The sequence below is a fragment of the Merops nubicus genome, unplaced genomic scaffold (assembly GCF_000691845.1).
Source record: "Merops nubicus isolate BGI_N331 unplaced genomic scaffold, ASM69184v1 scaffold5508, whole genome shotgun sequence".
In the NCBI taxonomy this organism is placed as follows: domain Eukaryota; kingdom Metazoa; phylum Chordata; class Aves; order Coraciiformes; family Meropidae; genus Merops; species Merops nubicus.
The window spans coordinates 25,043-40,165 of NW_008624998.1; the positions used below are offsets into that span (position 1 = coordinate 25,043).

A 15,123-nucleotide genomic window follows, 5' to 3' on the forward strand; every position below is an offset into this window, starting at 1 on the left:
TCTGACTTTAATTCTTAGCAGGGGGGTTACAGTAACTAACATGTTTCTTACCCAAATTTTCAGATAGATGAACCACCCCTTCTCTTCTTTTCCATGTCACTCAATAATTCCCTTTTCTTTTTTTAAAGAGGGATGCTATTGAGATTGTGAGGAAAATCTGTTTCCATCAAAACTACCCTTTAAACAACCATTAAATTAAAAATTAAAGATATTTGCACACAGAAACTACACTATGGAATTTGAACAAAATCCACGTTCAGGTCCTTTCCCTATTCTATTTCTAAGAATCATAGAATCATTTAGGTTAGTAAAGAGACCTTTAAGACTGTTAAATCCAACTGTTTCCCCAGCACTGCCAGGTCCCCACTAACCCATGTCCCTCAACACCACATCTCCATGGCTTTTCAATCCCTCCAGGGATGGGGACTCCACCACTGCCCTGGGCAGCCTAAGCCAGGCCTTGACAATCCTTCTGGGGAAGAAATTGTTCCTCAGGTCCAAACTCAACCTCCTGGTGCAACTTGAGGCCATTTACCTCTTGTCCTATCACTTGTTCCTTGGGAGCAGAGCCCGACCCCCACCTGGCTCCAGGCTCCTGTCAGGAGCTGTGCAGAGCCAGAAGGTCTCCCCTGAGCCTCCTTTGCTCCAGGCTCAGCACCCCCAGCTCCCTCAGCTGCTCCTCACTACACTTGGGCTCTAGGCCCTTCCCCAGCTTTGGCCACACTCCAGCCCCTCAAGGTCCCTTCTTGGAGTGAGAGACCCAAAACTGACCCCATGATTTGAGATGTGCCCTCCCCAGTGCTGAGTCTGGGGTACAATCATATAATGTTTCCAGACCCTGCTAGCTATGCAGAAAGGCAAACAATACATCCCATGAATCAGAATGTGCTTCTGTGCATACGGGGTATGGTGGGGGAAGGCAAAACAATGACACATTTCTGCCCAGGTCCAAAATTCATACTCTTGTGGAAGCTGCTTCCTTTTAGAATCAGGAAATTATGTGGCAGCCCTGGAATTCCTCTCAGTACATGAAGTGCAGTACCAGTGCTCCTCACCTGGGCTGCACAAGAGCACAGCTCTCCTCTTGCTCCCTTTGCTCATGTCTAGACTGAGCTGTGGCCCTGCCTCCCAGTTCTTTTGACCTGGCTGCTCCACTGCCTCTCTAGGGGTGTGCTTCCAGTCCCTCCAGCAGCTGGGAGATGATCCACAATGCCAGGTAAATGGTATTCTTAAGCCTTCACATGCTGTCTCCTGGGGCACTTGTTTCCAGTGAAACACTAGCAGAAAACTTACAGCTTTGCCCTCTAAACCTTATTGCAGCTTTTCAGGAGGCAGAGTTCTACATTTGGGCAGCCTGGGCTGCACCCTCAGCAGCATGGGCAGCAGGGTAGGAGGGGACCCTGACCTTCTGGTGGCCTTCCAGGACTTAAAGGAGGCCTAGAGGAAAGATGAGGAACAACTCTTCATCAGGGAGTGCAGTGGTAGGGCAAGGGACATCAGTTTCAGGAAAGAGGTTAGATTTAGACTAGATCTTGGGAAGAAATTCTTCACTGTGAGGTTGGTGAGACACTGGAACAAGTTGCCCAGGGAAGCTGTGGATGTCCCATCCTTGGAAGTGTTCAAGACCAGGTTAGATGGGGTTCTGAGTGACCTGGTCTGGAGGAGGGTGTCCCTGCCCATGGCAGAGGGGGCTGGAATGGGATGATTTTTAATATCATTTCCAACTCAAACCATTCTATGAGTCTGTGATTTGCAGAAATAAGACTTACAGAAAGAAAAAGAAACCAACAAAATTCTATTTCAAGGACAAAGACATGTACTTAGAGATTGAAGGAACAATACCAAATACCTCTCTATGCACTCCTGCTTTTCCACATTCCACACCACTATACTCCCATCCACACTTCCAGCTGCCAGATACTCCCCAGAAGGAGACCAGGCCACAACATTCAAGGGCTAAGGAAAAAGAAAATAAAAACCCAAACAATTTACCAATGTACACACAGCATTTATATTCTGGAGAGTAAAATAGACAGATATTCTCAAATAATAATGACCTCTAGCAAATCATACCCTGTCTCTTGTGCTAGAGTTGGGTTTAGGTAGTTCAAGAATTTTTTTCTAAAGTTAGCATGCCTTTGTTTTTTTTTTCCCCCAAAATACCCATCTCTGTCACTAAATGCTGCCATGAGGTTGAACAAAACCTGACTCCAGACATGGAGACAGAAGCATAGCACATTTTGCAAACTCAGCACTAAACATAGCTTTATTTATTTTGAACTTAATACATTTCCATAAATTAAAAGCCAAGATTGTGTGTTCTGCATCTTAGTAAGACCAGGAAAGCAATCATCTTAAACCTGAAGGTTTCCAAGTGTATACTGAGGTCAAAAGAAAGATAATAGCACAGTTAGGGCTCCTATGTAGCTAAATTTCAACTTAATATAAAATATAAAGTGAAAAACTGATATCTCTGTACAAAAGCAGTGCTCTTCGCAAAGAGTATTGACTCCTGCAGAGAGAAGGCTGAGAGGGGATCTGATCAATGCTGATCAAGATCTAAAGGGTGGGGGGCAAGAGGATGGGACCAGACTCTTGTCAGTGGTGCCCAGTGACAGGACAAGGGTCAATGGGCACAAACTGGAACCCAGGAGGTTCCATCTGACCAGGAGGACAAAATTCTTTGGTGTGAGGGTGGCAGAGCCCGGCCCAGGCTGCCCAGAGAGGTTGTGGAGTCTCCTTCTCTGGAAGGAGTCCAAACCTGCCTGGATGCCATCCTGGGCACCTTGCTGTGGGTGACCTGCTGGAGAAGGGACACAGGGGGACTGGATGAGATGATCTCCAGAGGTCCCTCCCAGCCCCACCACGCTGGGTTTCTATGAAATTTTCTCTAAAAAGCTTAGAGCAATTTGTGAAAACAGATATTCTTCAGCCTCAGCTGGTGACTCACCAGTTGACCTTGAAGATCTAGTGGGTGACTAAAAATGAAAGAGGGGAACCAGAACCACATAAAAAATGTTGGAAAACAAGGCAAGAGATACTAGATGAGTGTCACAACAAAAAGTAAGGGGATCAGAAATTAAATAGAAAATGTGAGCATACGTTACCAAGAGGGGATAAAAAATATCAAATCAAAAAAAGATATGGTCCAGAAGGTATTTTCTAGCAGAATAACACTTAAATTATGGAAGATTTAGCAAGTACCTGGTTTATGTACCTACCTGTGTGATGAATGTGTCTGATAGACTGCATTGACTATCCCAGGTTTCTCTTCTGTATAGTTTAACAACTTTATCTACAGGAACTGCCAGAAACTGTTCAAAGGAAAAAAAGAATCAAATAATTTAGAGAAAAGTTGCCTTTCAAACAGGACATTCAAACAGCACAGCTCCTTCATTCAGGATTACAGTGTGACTGCCTCAGTACTTAATGGTTCTCCAGCATCCCGGCAATGCTAATTGAAAGAAGAAAGATGAAGTAACTTGAATTACAAAGTTCTTTAATGCTTTCCACATGCACCATAGCAAAGCATGCCTGGTTTTGTTTTAATCTTCATTTCTTTCTGGCAGAAAACTGAAGATAGTGACAGCTGCACCATATGATTAGAAGTTCTTATTTATGAAGCAGCTAACACACTCAGTGAAACAGTTGTCAATGCTCTGAGCTAAAGGCTTCTGTTCTCTTTTTCTCTCCCTCCCCAAACCTCTTTTAGACTAGGTTACAACTTCTCAATAAATCTTGCTTGAATAGCTGGCTCCTGAACTATCTCATTTCATCTTTCACAAAATTACATGAATGTTACTGCCTCTTTGTTTTTTTTTAGGATTTGATGTTTTGAAAGACTTCTGACAATTTACTTTGTGAAAGAAGCAAGACAACTTCTTCCATTCCAAAATTCCAAATGCTTGTGTGTGAAGAATTAGCCTAAAAATTGAAAGCATTTGGTTTTATGCAATATGGATATCAAAACAATTTGTACTGCAGGTGACATTCTCTCTTCCATCGCTCTTAGCCTTTTGGCCAAGATCAAGCAGAGTGTAGTAGACGTTATAACACTATCATAGCAGTCAGGTATTTTGAAGAGTGGACACAGGTAGATAAGCACAAAGGTTAAGTTGGGTAAACAAGATTATTCAGGTAAGAACTGTGAGAAAACACTGGGAAATACTCTTTATAGAATGATAGAATCATTAAGGTAGGAACAGACAACTAAGATCATCAAGTCCAACTGTCAACCCAACAATACCATGAACACTAAACCATGTCCAGGTGTTTTTTGAACCCCCTTCAGGGATGGTGACTCCACCACCTCCCTGGCAAGTCTGTTCCACTGCCTCACCACACTTTCAGCAAAGAAATTCTTCCTAATATCCAACTGAAACCTCCCCTGGTGCAACTTCAGCTCATTTCCTCTCATCCTAGAGCTAGTTACTTGGGAAAAGAGCAGTATAGATCCAGTATACTGGAATGTCAATAAAGGATGGATACATCCTTCCACACTATCATCACAGGCAGGAAGAGAAGGCATAAAATGATTTTTCCAAAGAACCAAATTTTGCTCCATTCCCCATCCCTCACTTGAAGCATGGCAGGGTGTGTTTCACCTCATACAGCTTCGTGTTCCCCTGCTCCTCCCTCCTCTCCATGTTACACTGTAGTGGGAGGTTGAACTAGATGATCTTTAAGGTCCCTTCCAACTCAAACCACTCAATGATTATCAGATGCTGCAGAGATACTGTAGATCACATGTCACAGAGACATCAATCCATCAAGGGTGGACTTGATGTTCCTAGAGGTCCTTTCCAATCATAGTGATTCTGTGACTATGACCTCTATGATTTCTGGTTAATGATCCATACATAGTCCTACTGCAGCAGCACATACACAATGCACGAGACCTGCAGTGTTTTGTATCAGGGGAGGTTTAAGTTAGATGTGAGGAAAAAATTCACTCCCCAAAAGGGTTGACAAGTCCTGGCCCAGGCTGCCCAGGGCAGTGGTGGAGTCCCCATCCCTGGAGGGATTGAAAAGCTGTGGAGATGTGGTGCTGAGGGACATGGTGAGTAGTGGACTTGGCAGTGCCTGGTGAACGGTTGGACTCAGTGATCATAAAGGTTTCCCCCAACCTAAACAGCTCTGTGGTTCTACATACCATCATCATCATCAGTCACAACTGTATCAGCTTAATTCTTCAGGTGACAAGGGAACAACTTAGGCAGGAAATATTTACAGAGGAAGATTACTGATAGGGTAAAATTTACTGAAAGCAGAGAAAGACTGAACTCCTTTGATGCTCTATTTGAAGGAGTTTATTTCCCTCATCTACAGTGTTCCCTCTTCATCAGCCCAACACGACTGTTTAACCTTGTTTTGGGCTGATAGCTGGACTACTACCAACCACAGTCTGGAGCTTCAATAAGCAACCATTTCCAGGGTTTTATTTTATTTTAGTTTATTTCCTAAAAGTGAACTTCACCCCAAATACCTTCCTTAGTCCAAGGAGCTGCAGTTTGGGCTTGCTCAGATTGAATTCTACTGTCAGACTCTCAAAGAGAAAAGAAGGATTAAGATGTGGCTAAACCACCATCACTCACCTTGCCACTGCCAGGCTGCCAGCCAAGCCTGCATATTGATTTGGCATTTATCACATCATTGCAGTTCTGCAGCAGTGGCCAGGTTGTCGTGCATGTCTGAAAACAAAATGTTAAAAAAATGAGTTTTCCAGCTCTGTGAAAATCTAGGGTACAGTACAGATTCTTAAAGGAGAAGTGTGGGGAAAACAAGCTAAAAGGAAAAAAAGATATAGCACTTTTGGAACTGGAACAATTTCATCCAAATACAATGGTATATACTGCCTTAGAAAAAAAAAAATTGAAAAAAATACCTTGCCAATATAGACCTGAAACTATTTTAATGACAATATAACTGCTTGTAGCAGAACTGGATCACAGAACAAGTGTTTTTAATCAGGTACAGAACAAATGAGCTCAAATATTTTTTAGTTATAGAGAAATCTGGCCAAAATGCATTTGTCAAAAGCAAATCAGCTGCAGCAAAGTGACACAAATCAGCCTGAATTTGGCCACGGTAGGATAAAGAATGAATGGCTGTATGATCAAATTACAGCACAGATACATCCATCACACTGCCAATCCCAGGACACTGTCAGTGGAATTGCCCCAAAAGGCACCCACTGTCAGCCTGGAACATGAGATTTCACACTAGAAGGATGCTTTTGTTTTAAGAAAGCAGCAACGCACAAGTGCAGGGCTACATTTTCAGCTGTACTGACAGGATTGTTCCACATGGATTCTTGTTTCAGCCAATGGCATTTGGCAAAAATAATCTCACATATACGTGCGGAATTGCCTTCTTAGAGTGTTCACCTGGAACCCTCTTTTCAAGTTCCTTAGGGTTCCAAGAGAAGAGACTAAACCTGGTTCTCTGACTAAATCTGATTTCATACAGGACCTGAACTATTTCAACCAAGTATTGCCTAGTTGAGCACAGAGACTGTATTGCTAATAAATTATGTTTTTCAAACTGTCATTTATGTCCTTCTGAGAAACTGTATGTAGCTTTTCAGAGCATTATTCTGCTTTCACCAGGCTACAATCCTGAAAATTATTCAATATTTCATAAGAAGCTTAGTAAAAATAAAAGCAAAATATACCTAGATAGATAGTTATTAGAATAAAAATCCTTCTGTAACCCTGAAAACAATTAACTGAAATTCTGAAATAAGGAATCTGATGTTGATTGGTATCTTTACACAGAAGCACTAATTCTGAACATGCTGACGACAAAATCCCCAACATTGGCCAATGAAGAGAGACAAAGAGAAGAAATCAGGGATTCCACAGACAGGAAGAACAGTCCACATTTATCCAGGGAACATTTCATAGCTGAGCTTTGGAATTTCTCCCAGAAGTAGTAAAAGTGTTCTGTAAAGTGCAGTTAGATTTCTTCCCCCAAAAGAAAACCCTATTCCAGCAGGGTTACTTCAGTCCAGCTCTTCTCACTGCCTGTGAAATCCTGGATTTCTGGTGAAACACTTTGAAAGGCAGCCTTTTACCTGATCTGCCATTTTCCATACTCTGACAGAACCATCACAGCTCGCCGAAGCCTGTGCAAGAGATTTTTGTAAACAAATTAATAATTAAAGACATAGTGAATTTAATGCTAAGAAATTGAGAAAAATCCCTTCAACCAATGCTACAGATATATAATACCTAGCCAGTTTTAAAAAGAAAGCCTCCCTGCTTAAACCATTTTAAGACTTAAAGCTTTCTAATACTGTCATCTTGATAATTGAACTCTACTCCAAGCTACTGTAATTACAAACCCTCATACTTTGTGAGCTGCTTATTCACAAAAGAGGCTCAAAATTAATAGTGAATTTCTTTAGTGAGCCAGCTTTTCCCCTCTAAAATCTGATCAGCTTTAGATTCCAGAAGAACACAGACAGTAATTGAATACAGCAAAGACTGAGTTCTCCTGGGAGTCAACAATTTGTGACACACTCCATCAGTAAGTCAGTTGAAATGAAGTACTCACAAGCCCAGTCACTGGGGTGTTTGTTTGTTTGTTTTTGGTACAAAGTATATATTTATTTTCTTTCCCAAGGAAAATCAGATTCAAAGTGGAAAATAGAGTGTTTTTACCAGGTATACATCCCTGGGGTCAAAAGACAGGCTTAAAACAGGAGCATCGTGTCCTCGGAACGTTTTCTGCTTGCTGCTATCAGCCACCTCCACAACTTTGATCATAAAGTCACTGCAGATTACAACAGCACAGACATCAAGGTATTAACATTGGTATTAACCATGACAAACTACCTATTTATGGCAATAGAAGCTGGGTAGTTACTATCTTTTGGAGAAATTATTGCTCTCAACACTGTGTGATCTAAGAGAAAATGCAAATCTTGAGGCTCACTACACTAGGAGCAATATTTTCTGTTTTTATCAGAAAATATTTGTTTGTGTCATAGTTGGTAAAATATGGTTGCTGTGTGAGGAGGGTATTATGTACACACAGATCACAGACCTGCCTTCACAAGAATGATCTGTTGAATGGGACCAACATTCATTACTGTAACTATTTGGGCATGTGGTTTTTAAAAAGACAGAGCAAGTAGCTTATTTTGTGATGCTTTTAACAGGATTTTTAAGACTATTTGGTGTGTCAGCTACATAAACTGATTTATTTACAACTTTATTCCATCCTCCAAAATTAGACATTACTGCTGTTTAACTCAAAATATCAGTGTTGACTTCTAAGCCAAAGAGCTCCTGTGATAATCTTTCAGGTCCACTCCCTCTCACACTCCACTCCAACACCCTTAGAGGCAAATTCAATTTTAGGACTAAATTCTACAGGGTTGACCATTACTTTAACTATATTCAGAAACACAAGCTCAGCTAACCAAAGTCATAAAAAGAAGGCTCTAAGCTATATTGCAAGACAACTAGAACCTTAGCACTCAATGCAGGACAACTTTTAAAAAAACAAAACAAAACAAAACAGGCAAAAGAATGTTTTTTGTTTATTTAAGAAGCCACACAACTATTTTTCAAACAGTTCACGTGAGCTTCAGCAGCCAGTTGGATGTTAAACGTATAAACCTGAAGTTTGATGACTTCTTGTGAAAAATGGAGACATCTGGGACAACGAAAAGCAATTCTCTTAGGTGTGTTCCTTCATGCTGTGGCTGTCAGCCTTCCTTCAGCATATTACAGAAGACCTCATCCAGGGGTGGCCTCACAGTCCTAGGAGCTCTTTTTCCTAACAGCAGAGCCCCAGCCAGGCTGCAGAAGCACTGGGGCTTTGTAAAAGTTTTAGAAACAGAAAAGAGTTTGCTGTCTGCCTAATCTCTCTAATCAAAGTCAGGTTCTGGGGCAGAGCTGCTCCCTCAGAAACAAGCACTGGCAAAGGGCCCAAACTCAAGATCCCTGTCAGATTTTGAGATTAGACTGGTTACTGCCCACAGCTATCCAGCCTCCCAGTTCTGGTGGAGCTAGTGTGTCTGCCCCACAGCTGCCAGAATTCACAGTCCAGCATGTTCACCCAAATTGCTTTCTAGTTCAGTTCACAGAGGAGCTGGGCAACAGATGCAACGCTCTGCAATTGCTACTGTGAAGGACAAATTCCAGTGGAGTGGCAAGCAAACAGCCCGAGTTAGCTACAGCTGCCCTAGGAGTTCACCAAACCCTATTTAGAATCACCTGAACATGAAATAATTTTTTCTAAAAAAAATAAAATAAAAATTTGTCTGCTTGCTATTTTGCCATCTCTGTTGAAAGACCAGATACACCAGCTACTAGGAAGAAAATAGGAATCATAGAATCATTTTGGTTGGAAAAGATCTCTAAGATCATTGAGCCCAGACATTAACCCAGCAGTGCCAAGTCCATCATTAAACCATGTCCCTCAGCACCACATCTCCATGGCTTTTCAATCCCTCCAGGGATGGGGACTCCACCACTGCCCTGGGCAGCCTGGGACAGCCCTGGGCAACCCTCCAGGGGAAGAAATTGTTCCTCAGGTCCAACCTCAACCTGACTCAAAACTGACCCCAGCATTCAAGGTGTGGCCTCACCAGTGCTGAGTACAGGGGAATGATCTCTGCCCTAGTCCTGCTGGCCACACTGGTACTGATCCAAACCAGGATGATGGTGGCCTTCTTGGCCACCTGGGCACATGCTGGCTCATATTCAGCCAGCTTCAACCAACTCCCCCCAGGTGCTTTTCCTCCAGGCATTAACTCTATCCCAGTTGAAACCAGGACAACAGAACAGTGTCTATTATGTAAAAGCAAACATGCTGCCCTAAGAAATGAACTAAACTACCCATTTAATTCCCCTCAGGCAAGTCTTGGAACCCTCATCTGTCACCATTTGGCAGAACAGTGATCATATTTATGCCAGAGAATGACTCCAGGCTCTCCCACAAATTAGAACCCATCTAACTTTTTCACATGTATACACATCTGCAGCACCATGATCCTGAACAGTCAGGACACCACCTTTAACAAAACCCTTCATGCTGCAATGAGATCCACATGGGGGACCGCCTACGTGTTCTAGGACTGAAAGCTGAAAGCACTCAAGCCTCCTAAAGAAAAGGAATTATTTCACAACACCAGATTTCCACTGAAAATTATTTGGTGGATCAAGTATCTCTCAGAGCATTGTTTGCTAAAGTCCTTTTCATTTCTTTCTTCCCCTCCACCCCGGAAGGCATTTTGCAACACTCTAAAACCCGCAGAAGTATGTGGATAAATGTTCTCACTGGTAAAAAAAACCATCAGCACGCGAGAAAGTGCCCAGATTTTGAACACCAAAATTTTGAACACCAGCAAAGCATTTTCCCTGTCACACAGAGATTACCTAGATCCAGCAGCAACTTTGGTCCCATCCCTGTTAAAGATGACGTGGTTTGCATTCATGGTGAAACGAGTCAGGATGCCATCTGGAGCTCCTTCAGGAAATGTATGTATCTGCACTGTATTGTTTGACACTGCTGTGATCAGTCTTCCGTTCTATAAACAAAATGCATCATAAAATTTGTTAGCTAAAACACATTCATGCCCACAGAGCCAAAAAAATTACTCTGGTGTGCCTAATATTTAAGCAGATTTACTTTAGCAGTTCCCAAAGAGCTCTGACAGTATGAGCAGTAGGGGAAATATTCTTTCACTTTTATTTCTTTCCCCCCAAACTACAGACAAACACAGTGATTTTAATACTTCATCACTTTAGCCAAACTATTAAAAACTAGGAAATTTATTCTTTTACTGTAGGAACAGACTGCTAGATTTAATACTGAAACTCCAGTTGCTTCAGCAGACTTAAAATCCATCATGCCAACTCTATGGCAATTTACTGCATCAAGATCTTCACAACTTGTACCTTTATTTTATTAAGTTAGTAACTTCAGTGACTCAAAGCCACTAATGGATTTCAAAGGGAACTATTTTAGATGGAAAACTTCCTCCCTCCATATAGGCAAGAGAGCTTGCAGGACAGGAAGAATCTTGCCTGCTTTTTAGTTTAGTACACTGCAGCATCAGGAGAGGGCACTCTTGGACTGAGCTTCTCAGTTAAATGCCACCAGGGAAAGATGAGAAGCTGATGAACTCTTAAAGCTTAGTTCTTTTCAGAAAACAGAAGGCAGATGTTTATTAAAAATGAGTCCAGATTAAAAAGAAGAGCAAAACAAAAGAAATAATTATCCTACTCTTCAAAAAGTAAGATCTCTTATTCAAGTGATGATACTATGTCTCAGGTTTTGTTTAAATAAATAAATGTCTTATTTCATTGAAGGTTTTTTTTTGGTCACGTTTGGGCTGGGGGGGAGGGGGGTGTTGCCTTTTTTTTTAAATTCCCTGAAGTTAAAGCAAAAATGCTGAAGGTAAAGCAGAAGCCAGTACCTAACGAAACTAAATAAGAGATGAGATTTATTACCTAGATTATATCAACATCTCTGTTCAGCTCCTCATGACATTGTCAATAATGAGGAATAATTTTTGAAATAAGAAGTCTCAGAGAGTGTTCTAAATCTCACTGGTTAAAGATAAAAAAAAACCTCAAAACTAAAAGCACTTCACAATTCACTTAAGAGCACAGGATTTTTCCTACTGGTGTCAGAACTTCAAATTAGCATTTCCCTCCTCTATGCATTAATAGGTTCAGCAATTTCTGTCTCTGCCACTGATTTGCTAAGAGAACTCATTCAACTCACCTCATGTGGTTTGTGAAAAGATAAGTAATGCAATGAAAATCAGCAGCAAAATACCCCAAAAAATAGTGATAAAATAGATTATATGAGTATTGAGGTATAGATACATGAAGAAGTAAATTATATTAATACATATTAAAAGGAATATAAGAAAGAGGTTTCACTTAAGGCAGTAGTACTGAATAAAGTTTCAAATTATTATTACATATATGTTAATTCTCATTTGTTTCCTCTTTCATACTCCTCTCCAAACTCACAAATAGTTGAAAAACAATTTTTAAAATTCCTTTATCACTGCAAAGTTAACTACACAATACCTGAAAAACCAAGGTAGACTTCTGGAATTCCTCCCTTCTACAGTTGTCACAAAGACAACATTTTACACCTCCTATTACTAGTGTAATATCAGAATTATTGCACATAAAGGAAATACTGTGATAACTCTCAAACTAAATACTTGAACATGCAAAGTAAAACCAACTACTTTATACAAATATCAATTTGTATCATAGAAAATGGCAAATCTGAGAGTGAAATGTCAACTAATTATAAAAGAAACATTTGCAAAGGATTACCAGGCACTAACATTGTGAAAGTAATTTTTGATTAATATAGATTATAATTCCTTGGACTTTAAAACAGATCCACATAAAACAACCTCTTGGCTCTTTTCCCTAATACTCAATGGTCACATCTCATGCTGGGAAACTTTTTGCAACTCACATTGTGAGAAAATACTGAAACAGTCTGAAAAGTTCACTGAATGATTAGCTTAATCTGCTGGGTTCGTTTCTCAGAAAGGAGATCAAAGTCAGAAAGGAGTATAACAGAATGTAAAGAAAGAAGGAAAACAAAAATATTACATAAGTTTAGTACAAGGAATAATTCCTCTGCAATCCCCTATGGGGTAAAATTAATTGTACACAGATGTAGCCTTGATTATATAAAATACTTTAGTTAAAAATATTCAAAAAGTCCACAGGCATATTTAATTCATTAAGTTTCTGGGCATTTCAGAAAACTATGTCTTCAATACTGCTTTAATATTTTCACTTATAAAGGTAGAATATGTTCATATGCTCAAATTGAAATACCAGCTGCTCATTAAACAGCATCAAATTTATTTTTTCCATATATTAACCTGGAAACAGGGATCTATATTTTTAACACATATCAGACTGAAGTGTGCCACAGAGAGTATTACTCTTGCCTTTTTCTGTACATTCTCCCAGTACAAGTTTAATGTTACCCACACGAGCAGCATCCCTGAGCTTGAATTCACATTCCAGCACCTGTACAGTCATGTACCAACACCAGCACAACACAACTCAGAGCCTAGTTCTGCAAACAACCACACCTTCAGAGCACAGGAATAGGCCTTTTCTCCCACAGTAATGGACTTCGGATCATCATCGTCCAGGTTCTCCCAAATTCTAACGTCTCCATCACTGCCACAGGTTACAATGCAGCTGTGGAAAGACAGCAGGTTTGTTGGCATGCAGGAATGGGAAGGACAGACACTGTGACTTTCAATCCCAACATGAAAATGCTACTGAAGTGTTAGGGTGTTTTTTGTAAAAACTGAATCACAATACATACTATGGGATAGAGCAAATACCTACCTTTATGATGTCTAAATATCCCTCTGATAACTACCTAGGCCTAGCACCCACCTGAACTGACCCTTGGACATTATTTATCAATTCATTAGAGCAAGTTTTTCAAAGGATTTAATTAGCATTGATTTCTCTAAGAAAAGTGAGCATTAAATTGCTTCTTAAGTCTTTGAAAACATACCTTAGCTGATTCCAAGGTTAAGGGCAAAACTAAGGGTGTGAATGCATATTTGAATGAAGTTTAACAAGCTTAACATGTTCCAGGCCTGTAAAACTCAAACAGGAGTTAATATGGAATTCAAGTTTGCTGGAGCTAACTTTCACTATTTTAATGCAGTAAACAACAACCTGAAGTCCCAGAGCAAATATACAAAAGTCTGCACAGGATTTTTACATAGAGACATCATGAATCTATAACCAAGCCTTGCATTCTTTTTTCCTAAAGTTGTTTGCAGTCAAAAAAAAAAAATCTAATTAAGCAGTAGAACATTACAAAGCCAGTAAAGCTGTGACATTGCTCTTCTTAGTTCTGTAAGGTCTGTACTCTGACAGCAACATAACTCTGTGATCATATTGAATACATTGATGGTGGTAAGTCCACCAGCAGTGGAGCAGTGGTACTTGGCAGAGATGTCTGCACCCTTTTCTAAACACTTGCATTGAAATGTCAAACAAGGTGTTTTGTGGTTTTGAGGGATCATTATTAGACTAACTCTTAAGAGTAGTCTTCGTACTAAGGCTAATGAACTAAAGAAAGGAGTAAGAAAAAATGGATCTAAACCATACTCTCTATATAAGACTTACTCCTTGAGCTCATTTTCAGAGGGCTTGTTTTCTGGTTTACCTTTTATTTTTAATCAATAAAAAGGGAACTGCAAATATTTAGTTTATGTTTATACACTCAAGAACTAGCACAAGAATAACAAGAAAAGATGGCAAGCCCAGTGTTGGGTTGCTTCAACTATATTTTGAATTTATTAGTGTATATGTGAACATATTTACTCCCACACTACACTGTTTTCTCCTAGATTCTATGAAAACACTCTTATAAAATATACAGTAGAGTGTTTATGTATCTACATACTTACTATATATATGTGTATGTATAAATATGCTTACATATAAGTTATAAATCAATCCCTTCAAAACTCAGAGCATCAAAATATGCCATATAGCCAATTTTTAACATGTTCAAACCCCAAAGGATTTGTCAGATGAAGTCAGGCCATAAACTCATCCCAGTATCTCAGGCAGCAGTGGCTGGTAGAGAAACTCCTGGGAAAGGACGAGACAGGACCAAGACACCAAGACCATCCCTCCACAGACTGCACATCACCCTGGTCTCCAGAAATTCGGCAGTTACCTCCCAGAGTCATCAAAGCAGACATCAGTGTGGCCCTCGGTGTGGCCGTATCGCATCGGCTTCTGTGCAGAAGGCATCTTTGTGTTCACCTGTTTGAGGCCAAAAGGGAAGAGATAAGCTAAATGAAGAGGAAAAGCTTCGGAACGAGCCTCAGCCAAGACCGGGCCTGCTGGGTCACCCACAGGGCCAGGGATTCGGCCCAAGCGGATTGCAGCCGGGGAGGTGTCTGAAGCGCCCAGCAGAGAAGCGAACCAAGAAAGAAAAAAAGGGAAAAAAGCGGATTACCAGGAGCCGGAGGGACGGGGGGTGCTGGGGGCCGGCCCTCGGGCACCGGGGCAGGCCGAGCTGGGCTAGGCCAGGCCGGCGGGCCCTGGAAGGGAAACCCCTTCCCCTCAGACCCGC

At 40.8% G+C, this 15,123-nt stretch overlaps 1 protein-coding gene across 1 annotated transcript in view; it reads right to left on the minus strand.

Annotated features, from left to right (window-relative positions):
* Positions 1-14,798, minus strand: part of WDHD1 (WD repeat and HMG-box DNA binding protein 1) — a 29,991-nt gene extending 15,193 nt beyond the window's left edge. Inside the window, exons 1-8 of the mRNA XM_008945518.1 lie at positions 14,722-14,798; positions 13,100-13,211; positions 10,392-10,543; positions 7,665-7,776; positions 7,076-7,126; positions 5,595-5,690; positions 3,222-3,314; positions 1,850-1,956 (exon numbers count right to left, since the gene is read on the minus strand). Coding sequence (XP_008943766.1) covers positions 1,850-1,956; positions 3,222-3,314; positions 5,595-5,690; positions 7,076-7,126; positions 7,665-7,776; positions 10,392-10,543; positions 13,100-13,211; positions 14,722-14,798 — 800 coding nt within the window. The remainder of the gene's footprint in view (positions 1-1,849; positions 1,957-3,221; positions 3,315-5,594; positions 5,691-7,075; positions 7,127-7,664; positions 7,777-10,391; positions 10,544-13,099; positions 13,212-14,721) is intronic.
* Between the last annotated feature and the right edge of the window lie 325 nt (positions 14,799-15,123).